At 41.0% G+C, this 14,885-nt stretch overlaps 1 protein-coding gene across 6 annotated transcripts in view; it reads left to right on the top strand.

Annotated features, from left to right (window-relative positions):
• Positions 1-13,968, top strand: part of Mxi1 (MAX interactor 1, dimerization protein) — a 66,898-nt gene extending 52,930 nt beyond the window's left edge. For all 6 annotated transcript variants that reach the window (XM_090345911.1, XM_090345916.1, XM_090345912.1 and 3 more), the window contains exons 4-6: positions 9,397-9,511; positions 10,124-10,295; positions 12,208-13,968. In XM_090345911.1, the coding sequence (XP_090202037.1) occupies positions 9,397-9,511; positions 10,124-10,295; positions 12,208-12,371 (451 nt within the window). In that variant the 3' untranslated portion in view covers positions 12,372-13,968. The remainder of the gene's footprint in view (positions 1-9,396; positions 9,512-10,123; positions 10,296-12,207) is intronic.
• Positions 13,969-14,885: the final 917 nt, after the last annotated feature.

Here is a 14,885-nt window from a genome sequence, read left to right as displayed (position 1 = left end):
TTTGTGTTCTTTCTCCTACTCCAAATTTTATTCCCTCTACCATTCGAAACAAATGCACCCCCCCCCAATTTTTTTTTGATTTGGGGAAAATTATGCTAACATGGGACTTAAACGAATCATCTCTTGCTGGCTTGACTGAATTGGCAAATGTCTACCAATGTCAAGCCTTTCTGCTCTTTTCCACTGAGTCACTCAGCTCTCCATCTCAGGTTCTTCCAATGAAGAGCAAAGCTTCTAAGGATCCATTAATTCTCAGACCCCAACATTCGTGTTTCAGTTAGGAAAGATGATTTTCTTCCTCAACCATCAAATCATATCTGATTAGTGGGGCCATGTGTGAAGACACTCTTGACTGATTTCACTTTATGCTTCTAAATGAACAGTTCCAAAAAGAATAATAAATAAATAAATAATGGAACCATTCTATTACAAAGTATACTTTGAGCAGGCTGTTTGTGCAATATTCGAGATCTGTAACTATTTCTTCATTTCTCTCCATCATCTTGGATAATGATTTGATTTTGTAAAACAATTACACTGGGAGCGACTTAAACTTCTGTAAAACAGACTTGCTTCTTACATGCAATGTCTCCTCATAAAACCTGGGCCGTGTTTTACAGTGCATTGTCTCAGTGTCTGGTATCTGACTTGCCAGCACGTAGGAAGTTTGTTTTGGTTTCAAAATGTACTTTACCCCATGGTGGCTGGCAGGGTACAATGCTATTGACATCACTGGGTTTCAAGTAGAAAATTAACAAGTAGCTACTGTTGTGGTTGCAGATTGCCTTCCCAGTCCCTGTGAGAGAATGCTTTTTCCTTTGGACAGCAATACTTCTCAGCCCCCTGGTACCATTAAATTGGCCAGTGAGGGCTGCCAGGATGGGGTGAGAACCAACAAAAGGCCAAATAGTAGAAAGTGTTCGAAGGCTAAATTTTTAAAAATCTGTTTCCACACTGATGTGAAAGATAAATAAAGAAAAATTTCTCTCCCACCCACAGCTATGTTTTGATGGTAGTCCGGGTTCAGAGCCTGCTCTCTCCAGAGAGGAGTAGCCTTTCTCTCCACCCAAAGCGCTGGAGATTTGCCAAAAGAAAATAAGCTATTTTGTATTTAGAACAAATTGCCACTGTTTTCTCCAGTGATGTAGCCCTATTTCCCAGACTTTGAAACTTGGAATACAGAAAGTTCTTGTGTGATAGAAGAAATATGTTGAATGAATGAATGAATGAATGAATCTAGTTCATTTTTGTTTGAGGGGAGGAACCCAATCCTATCAACAGATAAGAAGGGAGGGATAAATGTACAAAAACTAAATATTCATAAATGGACATAAAGTGAACAACTTCTGTTAATGCTTTTTGGTGGTACCTTGTAGGAGCTCAAGTGAAAAACATGTGATTTGATTTTTTTTTTTTAAACTGGCAAAAGTGAAGACTTGAGCGGGAGGCTGAGTTGGTGGTAGTGTACACTGTAATTCCAGCACTTTGGAAGTGGAGGCAGAAGAGCTCAAGTGCCAGGCCAACCTGTACTACATAACAATACTCTTAGTAAAAAGGGAAAGGAGGAAGGAAGAGATGTCAAGTTTTCATTGATATTGAATGTAATTCCTAATCATGGTTTGTGCACTGTATTCTTCCAGCTAGTCAGAAGTCAGAGATCTTGTAAACAAATCCAAACACTAGCTTCTCATTTAAAGGTGAGATAAGAGTTGCTTCTTGTCTCTTCTCCCTTGCATTGTAGTTTTTAGGATTCCTGTTCATTCTGGGTTTTCTTAGCCATTTCTTTCCTATTTTCTCTTTCATGATTGTCTTCCTAGCAGTATACTTGACATTATTAGCACCACTACTTGAACAACTGGAGCAGAGGCCAAACTGGAATTTAGGTCACATTTCTCACTTTTTAGGAGATATGTTAGTTAATAAGGTCATAGGAGCTGACATTGGTTACAGAAAACTGGATTTTCAAAAAAAAATCAACTCAATGTCATGTTATGTACCTATAAATGCTTTGCTAAAGTCATTCTGTTGTAATGTTAGCATTCTTAAGACTGTGCTTCACTGTTAGGAGAAATGTGAGTTATAATCAGGACTTGGGTTGAAGACTGTCCCTCGCTCTCTTTGGTGGGGCGTACCACCATACTATCTATTAGTGACCTCAGCAGCACCCAAAATAACACAGGTGTTTCGAGCTCTGGCATTCATGAGCAAATCTCCCACAAATGCTGACCTGATTATACTTTATGTACACCCCAAGATTATTTGTTGTCTCAACTTTGGTTAGTTAAGAGTGTTCCAGAAACATCCACTAAAAATTGTTCTAACTTCTCTCCATACTGCATACCAGCCATCCATTTAATATTAGAAATGTGGAGATAATTTAATTTGTTCTCAAAATGCAGTATGGTTAATATAAAAATCATATATTGCTGGGTGAGGTGGCTCACACCTATAATCCTAGCTACTCAGGAGGTTGAAATCTGAGGATGGTGGTTCAAAGCCAGCCCTGGGCATTAAAGAACATGAGACTCTTATCTCCAGTTAATCACTAGAAAACCGGAAGTGGGGCTGTGACTCAAGGGTAGAGTGGTAGCCTTGAGCTGAAGAGCTCAGGGACACTGCCCTGGCCCAGAGTTCAAACCCCATGACTCCCCCGCCAAAAAAAATCATATATTAATTACCTACCTGAAGAAAGACTATGAAAAGAAAGGTCTAGAGGAAGAAATTATAGTTTGGCTGTGGAGTAAAAAAAAGGAAAATATATATATACATATAGATAGATAGATAGATAGATAGATAGATAGATAGATAGATAGATAGATAGATATTAGCCAGGCGCTCTGGCTCATGACTGTAATCCTAACTACTCAGGAGGCTGAGATCTGAGGATCAAGGTTCAAAGCCAGCCTAGGCACAAAAGGACCTGAGACTCTTATCTCCAATTAACCTCTAGAAAATGAGAAGCGGGGCTTGGCTCAAGGGTAGGGCAGTAGCCTTGAGCTGAAGAGCTCACAGACAGCATCCAGGCCAGGTTCAAGCCCCATGACTCCCCCCAAAAAAATTTTTTTTAAATATTTTTATTGTAATTAATAAAAGGGTTACATGATATTTGCCAGATAGAAGGTGCATTAATTCACATATTTGCCAGATGGAAGGTGCATTAATTCACATACATTGATACCCTTTCACATGTCTTGGTCCCCATTACCCTCCCCCCACCCCCCCATCTTGGTTTTCCCCCCTTCCCTATACAATTTCAAGTAACCAGATACAAATATATCCAATATATCAGATAACAAAGTGAGATACTGTAACAATATGAGATAACCAAGGGACAGCAAAGGAGATGAGAGACAACATAGTACATTAAGGACAACAATCATTCATTATATGGCTTTTGTTTCAATGTCCTAGAGGTCCTTTCAATTAGCTTCATACTCTATGGCCTTATGTATCAAGGTTTTGCTCTATTGCAGATCTCTGCTAGTAGAGCCCAAGGTTTCTACTGATTGTGATGAATGAGGGAAACCATTGAGCCTAAGTTCCTTTGAGTCTGGCTTACTTCACTTAATATGATTTTTTCTTTGTATGGACCTGGGAGTTTGGCCTAGTGGTAGAATGTTTGCCTAACATGCATGAAGACCTGGGTTCTATTTCTTGGTACCACATAGATAGAAAAAAGCTGGAAATGGTGCTGTGGCCTAAGTAGTAGAGCTCTAGGCTTGAGAAAAGCCCAAGGACAGTGCTCAGGCCCTGAGTTCAAGCCCCAAGACTAGAAAAAAATATATACCATTCCTTTCCTCTCCCTCATCCTTCTTTCTTACACCCCTCATTCCTGCCACTCTGCTCCTTCTCTCTTCTCTAAATATTTGCGATTCAATCTCAGCCATGAGCCAGAAATGTTCTGAAGTCCAAACCTCTACTAGTGATTTGTAGTAGTTTAATTCTAGCAGTCGGAACATAGATTTCTGGAAAGGTCCCCAAATGTGGTATGAAATAATATAAAGTTTACTTCAAGTTTTAACTTTAAAAGTCTGTTTGTGGCCAGGAGTTTGGCCTAGTGGTTAAAGTGCTTGCCTAGCATGCATGAAGACCCGGGTTCAATTCCTCGGTACCACATATAGAAAAAAGCCGGAAGTGGTGCTGAGGCTCAAGTGGTAGAGCTCTAGCCTTGAGAAAGTCCAAGGACAGTGCTCAGGCCCTGAGCTCAAGCCCAGGCCTGGCAAAAAAAAAAAAAAAAAAAAAAAAAGTCTATTTGCATTATGTGTGCTTGTTTTCACAGCAAGCATTTGCTCCCAGATGTTTTGAGAAAATGATGCCCTTTGAAAGAGGGACCATATTTGACATTGTGGCTTCAAATGTCAGTGGCTGTGTTGAGGATCCTTGGAACTGCCTAGCCTTTTTTCATGAGAACATGGTTTTCTTTATTATTTTATTTTTTATTCCATTTTAAAGTTTTAGCAGAAATTTTAGTAAGACTTGGTTAAGAGGTAGGGAAGGGAGAGAAAGAAACATTTTCTGATCCCACACAGGAAATAGAAACTTTTAAAAAGACCCCAAAACACTGCAAGAGGTAGAAAGATGGCTGAAGTGATTCAGGGTAAGTCCAGTCAAAAAGTGAGAGAGAAGCCATCTCCATAGACAAGTATGTCACAGAGGGTCTCCATCTGCAGCCAGCCCGTGTAAAGCACCGCCTGAAAAGTCACTGAGTCAGTAGAAGGGCTGGGGCAATTGGAGTGCTCAGGTGTCCGCCTAGCAGGTGTGAGGCCCTGAAGTCAACCCCAGGCCCATCCATACACAGCCTTCCCACAAGCACATGTCTCACAACTCACTTTAATTCTCATTTGTATACAGATCTTTCTGAGGTTGACAATACAACTAGAATTTCTATTATGATGTGATCTATGTCATACTGTCTAATTTTCAACTTCATTGTAAACTTGGTGATATTCCTATTTGCTTATTCTACAAGATACCAATTAAGAAGGCTCTTAAGTGAAAATAGCTTCTCTTTGAAAACTGAGAAGAGATCCCAGCGATTCTCCTTTTATTTCTGTTGTCATGGAATCCCATGAGTGCACAGTCAAATCTGGCTAGGGAGATAGATGCCAATTGCTAAACTTACTATGTGGGAATTAATCATCTGTTTATTTTCTGTGAAGTAGATAATGTGTAAGATGTAGGTGAAACATATAATTATCAAGTGCTATTTTAAGGAGTGGCTTGCTGGCTTCCTTGCTTTATAAACAGCATAAGCTAAACAGAATATGATTTGAGTAAATAAAGTTCAGGAGAAGTGTACTTAGCTTAGTTTATCTGCATTCACTTTTTTTTTTTTTTTGCCAGTACTGGGACTTGAACTCAGGGCCTGGGTACTGCCCTTCAGCTTCTTTTGCTCAAGGCTAGCACTTTACCACTTCAGCCATATTGCCACTTCCGGTCTTTTCTGTTTATGTAGTACTGATGATTTGAACCCAGGGCTTCATGCATGCTAAGTGAGGATTCTTCCACTAAGCTACAGCCCTGCATCCACTTTCTTCTTTTTTTGCCAGCCATTTGAGCCACAGTGCCCCTTCCAGCTTTTTCTATATACGTGGTACTGAGGAATTGAACCCAGGGTTTCATGCATGTTAGGCAAGCACTCCACCATTTAGGCCATACTCCCAGCCCCTGCGTCCACATTTAATATGTTCATGCAAGTAGATAGGCAGTGTTTGTGGGCATGTATGCTCGTGTGTATCTGTATGTGTCTTAGATTCTCAACATATTGCATTTTAGAGGAAGTTGGTGTAGACAGTGTAGGAGAAACAACTAGCTGCTGTTGTGAGCAGGAGTGTGTGTGTGTGTGTGTGTGTGTGTGTGTGTGTGTGTGTATGTGTGTGTTTCAGAAATTTGGCCACAAGCCACTGCAGCTTTGAAGAATGTGGCTCATAAAGGACTCACAGCCCGTTGCGTAACCTTGAGCAGAGAGGAAAATACAAGCACTGTCCCTATCATTTGACTTGTTTTCCATTTTGATTTAGTTACTTGGCAAAGTCTCCCTATCCTGTAGTGGAGAAATGAAAGACAAGCAAGTTCCAATAAAGGACTGGGCCTCCAGCGGCCCCAGCCAGTAGATGGTTTGTGGGTCCTGGCAGGGTTTGATTTCTTATTGTTGGGCAGCGGGATTAGTGTTTCCAGAGAGGACTTGAAAAACACCAGCAATGAAAAACACAGTCGTAAGATAACTTGCAACTTCTTTCTGAAAGGGAATATTTTCCCTCTACTCCTACAATGGTATGCTTCTTGTAATTGATATAACTGTGCTTTAGAATGCCCTCATTTTACAGCAAAATCATATTCTGTGATAAGGCAGTTTGGCAGTAAAGTTTACAGACTTTGAACTCAAAAAATAACACTGGTTCTTTCAGGGAAAAATGATCCCAGACTACCAAAATAAGAGCCAAACACATGCTGATGGTTCTCTTTTTTTTCCCCTGAGGGCTTTGCCTGTTTTGAGGGTGTGGGCAATTTTGCTAGGATCTTTCTAGCAGGTGGTTGGTTAGGAATTGCCTCGTTCTCCCCATGGAAGCTGCTTTAAACCTCATTTCAAAGCAGACTGCCAAGTGTCTTTGGAAATGGAAACACATTGCAATCTTTCAAGGAGGCTGGGGTTTTCTACCAGCTCGCCTCCTAGCTGCAGTGTGTCTAACTTTGCTTTGCCATTCCCTGTGTTAATTCAGGAAGGATTTAGCTATATAGGTTCTCTGGAGTTTTCCTGTGTTTGGGATTATACATGTTAAAAAGAAGTTATATAAAGGCTAACCAGAATTCTAAACTTTTTTTGATCATTTTTCATCAGTTCTAGTTCTGTAAATTCTGCAGTATTAGATTGCTTGTAATGGTTTTTTTCCCCCCTCAATGAATAAGGATTTTAAAATCAAACCAGCCTCCTGTGTGTCTGACTCCTCTTCTTTCCTCTCCCCAAGTCTTAAAGCCCGTGGGTTTGGCAGCACCTTATAGGTGGTGCCCAAGCCACCAAGCACATGAGAATTAAGGCCAGAAAGAAGAAAAGACCAGATGGCATCAAAACATACACCTTTCTAGGTCACTGATGGCTGAGCTGGCAATCTGGGGAAACAGGAGTGAGTGGTAGCTCAGTGGGGGATGCATTTGCCATTCATCCCTTGTTGAAGGAATTGACATGCATCAAGAGAAAGTGCATATGACCGAGGAGAATGTGATCTAAGGCTCTTCAGGTGATTGTCATGGGATAGCCATTGCACAGGGAAGGTCACGCATGTTTTCTGTATGGATTGGAATCGGGCGTAGAAACTGTGTTCGTTGAAGGAAATTCTGACAAATGAGGTTCCAGCTTGGCCAGCTGCTGCCCTCCTGCCGCCATGGCCCCTCTGTTATTCTCTTCTCCAAAAATCTGCTTATTTGTAAGTGCAAGACAGGAGGTAATGATATTCAGCTCCCATACTGCACCTCTTCCCACAGGAGCGCCCTCAGCTTACCCTCCTACCACCGTCCATGTTGCCATGCTGGACTTGGGAAACGTGTTGAATGCTATCACTGGCCTTTGTGAGACAAGGTGTCTCGCAGATGATTTGTATTACTTGACTGAAGAAATGTCCAGGAGTAGCTTTAAAAAGGGGGGGGGGGGATGCTGCCTTTTCATTTAGACATTAAACCTCACCTCAGCTCTCTTGGTCTGGCTAATTCCTGATTTGTTACTTAATAAATATACATGGTTTATTGTCATCCCTCAGGTGTTTCTTGATGATCCCCAGGTTGCTGATATTACCTTATAGATATTACCTTAGAGAGCTGATATTACCTTAGAGAGTTGCTTGCTCCTGAAGTCAGTCTTAGGCTTATAATTTTGGTATGTTTCATCTTAGGTCTACATTTGGCCTCATTCTATAAATTTAGGTCCTTTTTATCTTCTTTCAATTACCTGGGAATCCTTGCATCTTCGTAGACAAATTCGTATCCTTCAGTCCAGTTGGAACTTCTTTTGCAAGTCTACCTCGTCCATTAACAGTCTCTGCATTTGTTCAGATCCCATCATCCTTGATATGTGTGAGTCATTTCAACATGGACAGGATGGAAAAATAGAGAAGGCTTTGTTCAGCAGTCTGGACTCTTGGTTAGTTAGGTATTCATGGGTCTTGAACTCTGGGCTTGGGCACTGGCCCTGAGCTCTTTAGCTCAAGGCTAGTGCTCTACTTCTTGGAGCCACAGCTCCACTTCCAGTTTTCTAGTAATTAATTAGAGATAAGAATCTCATGGTCTTTCCTGCCCAGGCTGGCTTTGAACTTTAATCCTCAGATCTCAGCCTCCTGAGTAGTTTAGGATTACAGGCTTAAGCCATCAGTACGCAGCCTAGGGTCATATATTTTAGCCTAACTATTCTAGCAAGCTGCAACATTTTTGTTGTTTCTGTTCCATTGGATCATATCAAATTGCCTTTGTATAAATGAGAAATGGTGGTGGTTTGGGACATTCATGCAGCTCAACCTAATAGGTGAAGTAGGAGTGTGTGAGAGAGAAGAGAGGAAGACAGGGAGAGAAGAAGAGTTAAGAAGGGATAAAGGAAGGGAGGAGGGAGAGAAGAAACATTTGAGAATTTTATACCTGCTTGGAGTATCAAAACTGAAACTTCTAGCTTGTGGTTTTAGGCATTGAAAATCAATTCCAATTGTATGTGTGTGTGTGTGTGTGTGTGCGTGTGTGTACGTGTACCTGTACGTGTACGTATGTACGTGTACGTACATACATACCAGTCTTGGATTGTAAACTCTAGGTCTGGGTGGTATCCTTGCCATTTTGCTCAAGGATAGCACTCTATCTCTTGACTCACAAGAGGTGGATTTTTGCTTAATCAGAGATAAGTGTCTCATGGAATTTCCTTCCTGGGCCAGCTTCAAAATCACAATCCTCAGACCTTAGACTTCTAAGTACCTAGGATTTATAGGTGTGAGCCATTGGTGCCTACTTCCATTAAATTTTTATATGTGCATATTAATACATTGGAGGGTTATATTGGATAGATTGAAAAAACCAGTCCCTGGGCTGGGAGCCATAGTCTAGTGGTAGAGTGCTTGCCTAGCATGCATGAAGCCCTGGATTCTATTCCTCAGTACCACATGCACAGAAAAAAACTGCAAGTGATGCTGTGGCTCAAGTGGTAGAGCTTTAGCCTTGAGAAAGTCCAAGGACAGTGCTCAGGCCCTGAGCTCAAGCCCAGGACTGGCTATCCCTGTACTTGTAGATCCTTTGAACAGTTAAGATAGATATAAAATGATTGTAGGGTGGATTACTGCAAATTCTTGTTTTTACCCATAGCTACAATGTTTCTTAAAAAGTGTCCAAATCATTGTTGAGTTTTTTTTTCTTTTTTGTCTTTGTTAGACGAGCTCATCTGCGCCTATGTTTAGAACGCTTAAAAGTCCTGATTCCATTAGGACCAGACTGTACCAGGCATACAACACTTGGTTTGCTCAACAAAGCCAAAGCACACATCAAGGTAACAATGTCTACTTTGCGCACTGGCATATGCTTCTCAGGGCCCAGGGTTAATTATTAGCAACAATTTCTATTTACATACATCAGCCAGCTTACTTACCATGCCCTCTTTAATAATTGACCTCAAGAAGAATCTTTCTAAAAACTGGCCAGCTAATAAGGGAGTAACATAACTTGATTGTTGTGACAACAGCCATTTGGAGAGCTGAGAACACTAGGAAAATGAACAATCCGCTCTCTGATCCCCAGAAGGAAGGTGGGGGTGCCCTCTGGCGGACAGGACTCTATTTGACTGTGTGCCTCAGTATTTTTCCATCAAACCTCACACGGGTGAGGGTTTTTCCCTTTGTGGAGATTCCTTCACAGACTTAGAGTTCTGTTTTTCTCAAGTAATGCAGCATTCATACACACTAAAATACACCATATCAAAATACTTTTGATATTTGAAATGTAAATTCTTTATGTTTTTATATACGTGGACACACATACACACACATACATATTTAGGTCCATTCATGTGCCTATGCCAAAGATCCCTTTTAAGACATTATGTAGAAATAAGTTTTAATGTTTGTCTTGGACTACACACAAATGTAAATATTTCATTTTTTAGAAACTTGAAGAAGCTGAAAGGAAGAGCCAGCACCAGCTTGAGAACTTGGAACGAGAACAGAGATTTTTAAAGCGGAGACTGGAGCAGCTGCAGGGGCCTCAGGAGATGGAACGAATACGAATGGACAGCATTGGATCAACTATTTCTTCAGATCGTTCTGATTCAGAGCGAGGTAGGCCATGAGCTTTTTCTCTAGTGAAAGGCTGAGTATCTCTCTATCTATATTTAGGGAGGATGGCTTATTTTAGCCAGCATAGCATTCTAGGTTTTGTTTATTTTGATGTGGGATCAAACTTGGAAGCTCACAAGTGCTAGGCAAAAATGTTGTAAAATAAACTAAACCCCAGCTTGTTCTATGTTATGTTTTTGGGTTTTTTGCCAGTCCTGGGGCTTGAACTCAGAGCCTGGACACGGTCCCTGAACTTCTTTTTGCTAAGGCTAGCACTTTACCTCTCAAACCACAGCACCCCTTCCAGAATTTTCTGTTTATGTGATACTAACGAATCAAACCCAGGGCTTCATACATGCTAGTCAAGGACTCTGCCACTAAGCCACATTCCCAGCCCTCATTCTAGGTTTTATTAATCATAGCATTGTCTAGAAGTGACTTCGTGAAGTACAGAATCTTGGCTTTTTCTATTTTGAAAGTTTCCTATACAAAATTTTAAGTTATCTACCATCCCTTATATAATAGTTATTGAAACCAAGAAATGAACACTGATAGAATACTAATAAGTAATCTATTGATTACATGTTCAGACTTCACTACTAACTTTTGTGTGGTCTAGGAGCCTGTGGTGGGGTCCCTCAGAGCACTAGAATTATTCCACAGAATATTGGCCGATCTTTTATTCAGTATTCGAGTGGAGGAGTTTTTGGTTTTTGTTTTGCATGTTTTCAAATCATTAGACTGAAGGTCTACATTTGGGGCAAGAAGTATCACAGAAGTGATAACGTGTCAAAAAGATACACTGCTGTTATATCTTAATTACCAGTGATAGTGATTTTTGTTTGAGGACACTCCACCCTTCATTTCTTGCCAGTATTAAGAAACAAAAATCAGTGGGGGGGAGGGATATGAGGACAAAAACATGAGAAGGGCATTAGTGTGTGAGAAGTAATGCACCTGCTACCTGGCGTATCTAATTGTAACCCCTCTGTACATTATCCTGACAATAAAAAAAAGAAAGAAAGAAAAATCAGAAGAGAAAGGGTCTCAGTTTTATTTTGCATTCATCTGTTGCTACCACCACCTCAGTGGCAGTGTAGCAGAGGGTTTGCCTGGTATGCAGAAGAATCTGGGGTTCAATTTCTAGCATAGCAAAAAAATATAGGGAGAAGGTTTCAAGCTATATTTAATGCAAATATATTTGACTGGCTTATTTTAGTTACTGAACAGTAAAGAATCTTAAGCCAGATACCTGTGGCTCAGGCCTGTAATCCTAGCTACCCAGGAAACTGAAATCTGAGAGTTGAGGTTCAAAGCCAGAACAGGCAGGCAAGTTCATGACACTCTTATCTCCAATTAACCACCAAAAAGCTGGAAGTGGGGCTGTGACTCAAGTGGGAGAGTACCAGTCTTGAGCAAAAAAAATAAAAGTAAACTGTAGATATGTCTGTAAAATGGTGCCACCAAAGGCCTGATGGATATCTTGCCTATTTCTCAATTTTTCTCTTCACCCCACCCCACAAACTTTAAGGGAACCTTGATTAATAAACAGCACCAAGAACTGCTTTTTTGTTTAATGCAAAACAGATGTGTTAAACCACTTGGGTTGGGATCTTTTAATATTAAGTATTAATTTCCAAATAGGCCAAGTGCTTTTAGTGGGAGGTCCAGACAGCCTGGCGTCAAAGGGTTTTTATTAAACTTGCTGCCTAAATTAAGACCACCATTGTATACCAGACATCCTCCTTTGTGGGAAACAGGCCTGTCTCTTCACCTTCGGTTCCCCCGTTCCCCAGAGATCACTAATAATGAGCTTGTTGTGGGATGTATCCTTGATAACCGCTTCTTCCCCCTGCCTTTTAACTTTGGAAGGTGCCCACGTGGATACTGACGTTCTCTTCCTTTCCTTTGGCAGAGGAAATTGAAGTGGATGTTGAAAGCACAGAGTTCTCCCATGGAGAAGTGGACAGTATAAGCACCACCAGCATCAGTGACATTGATGACCACAGCAGCCTGCAGAGTATTGGGAGTGACGAAGGTTACTCCAGTGCCAGTGTCAAACTTCCCTTCACTTCCTAGAACCCAGCATGACAGAACAGTGCAGGGCAAAACAGTCACTGGGCCAATCCAATCCAATCTCTTAAACTGGTTCGTGATGCAGTCTCCTTTAGAACTACACAAAACTATACTTGAACAAAAGGGTCAAAGGACCTGTATTTAAGCAAATACTTATTAGCAAAAAGTGGAGTAGAGCCTCCCCTGCAGAACAAATATTCCGAATATTCATTCATATTGGGGAAAAAAACACCACCGTTTCTAATGGCAGCAGAAAAGTGTGTGAAATTGTCTTGAGTTGTAGTTGATGTAAGAGGACAGTGGAGCTTCCATCCTCTTTCTTTTCTAGTTGGCTCATGCTATACTGAGCAGATACCTTGAAGGATGCGGTCCTGAACTTCCTGAACTTTATGGCCCTAGAAACAAAGTCAAAGATAGTAAGGAAAGGACGAGATAATCAGGCATTATTTTTGGGATAGCTACAAGAGCTATTAAAACTCAGCCTGGGACAGTTTTCATAAAGCCTGTGGATGATCAATTCTTTAAAACTTAAAAAAAAATCATTTCATGCTCTACAAAAGGAGAGACGACATGAAGCCTTTTGAGAGATCATGATGCAGCTCGGCTTTCTGTTGGATTCCATGCTAAGCAAGCTAACCTTTACCTGCATTGTTATCACTAGGGCACCCAACCGCCCGCTCGCCAGCCCACTGCCCCTAGGCTGCCTAGGAGCAAGCCCATGCATGACAGCCTCTGTCACACAAGGCCTGTGAGTGTGGATTGGGAAGCCAGAAGGAAAAAGCTCCATGTGCCTCTGTGTCTGCGTGGGTCAGAAGAGTTGTGCACGCAGATTAGCAGGCCAAGGTCTGAGCCACGGCAGCATTTTTATTTGAGATTTTGATAACTGTTTATATGTGTTGAAAACCAAAATGACATCTTTTTAAAGCTTGTCCATAAGTAAACATAGATGTCTTTTATAGTGGAAAAACACATGGGAAAAAAATCATCTATTTTGATGCAGCATTTGATAATGATAAAACACCTCACACCTCTCTTTTTAGTGCACAAAATGAGGTCTGGGCTAGGTAGAAAAAGGTCAATGCTGTTTTTGTTTTCTTTTAGGATCATTACCTTTTACCAGCTTTTAACCCATCTGATCTCCATAGTAGACACGCGATCATAGTTAACATAGTTGAGTTCAGCACTTGTCTCATTTTAATGTAAAGATTTGCTTCCATTTTCTCCCAGCAGTCTCCTTCCCACAATCCCACTGTGCAGGTGCTAATGTTGCTCTTACATTTTTGGAAATGTTATTTTTCTTCTACGTGAGATTTCTAGCCTGCACTTTGATGTCATGTGTCCCCTTTGTCTTTCAAACTGTAAGGTTTCCTTCTGGCCCTCTCCCTTTCCCTGGGGAGTTTTCCCAGAGACCTTACCCTCAGCTCTTTGGACTTTGTATACTTTAAATAATTTAACTACCCTAATTACCTAAAAAAAGCTTTATGATTTTCATAACTTATTGCTGATTTTAATGGGTTGTTAATTTCAGTCCTGTAGTTTTATTTTATGTTTAGATAGGGCTGGGCAAGAAAAAAGAAAATAAAGACAACCATATCTAGCAGTCCAAGTGACTTGTGTGTTCATTTTAAGACTATTCTGAGTAGTACCTTAATAGCATCCACTCACACCCTCAGTGTGTGTGTGTGTGTGTGTGTGTGTGCGCGTGCGCGTGCGCACACACACATGTACCCTTCACATGCCTTAATTGCGCTTTGAGTGGAAAGTTTTTGAAACTGCATATATTTGGAAACTCAGCATTAGAACATTCCAGGTACTGGGAACTTAAATGCATAAACTCATTTTGGTGAGTTTCAAGAATAAGGGGCCAGGAGCGTGGCCTAGTGGTAGCATGCTCACTTAGCATGCACGAAGCCCTGGGTTCCATTCCCTGGAACCACATACACAGAAAAAGCCAGAAGTGGCGCTGTGCCTCAGGTGGCAGAGTGTGAGCCTTGAGCAAAAATGTGTCCAAGGACAGTGCCTAGGCCCTGAGTTCAAGTCTCAGGACTGGCACAAAAAAAAAAAGTAGTACACTTGCCGGTAGGAAGTGAGACAGTTGAAAGGGTGCTAACGAGCATGGGAAGTGGAATGCAGTTCACAGGTCCATATTGTTACTTTCAGGACATCAGCATCCTTAGGCAAGTGGCTAGAACTGGGGTCATCATCCAGGCAAACTGTGGTACTGCCGTTTGTATAGAATGGACTACAAACCTACAATGCAGCTTCCTACTGTCCCCTAATCTACTCTTTCCTCAGGTCTTTATTCAAGGACACGGGCAGACTGTGATATAAAATATTGAAGCCATAAATAAAAGTTAACAAAAAGTTAAGAACTGTGACTAAAGACACCCAAGATTCTTTTTTTTTTTTTTAACACTCTCATAAAAGCAAAACTTGGTTAGGAGTATTCACAACTGTTTCTGAAATGAAGTCTAGAGTTCATGAAAATTTGAATTATAATCACTGTGCTTATTCCAA

The sequence above is a fragment of the Megascapheus bottae genome, chromosome 15 (genome assembly GCF_031878675.1).
Source record: "Megascapheus bottae isolate mThoBot1 chromosome 15, mThoBot2.hap1, whole genome shotgun sequence".
NCBI classification, from domain to species: Eukaryota; Metazoa; Chordata; class Mammalia; order Rodentia; family Geomyidae; genus Megascapheus; species Megascapheus bottae.
The sequence above is the reverse complement of the archived record's forward strand: the minus strand, read 5'-3'. Positions and strand labels throughout refer to the sequence as shown.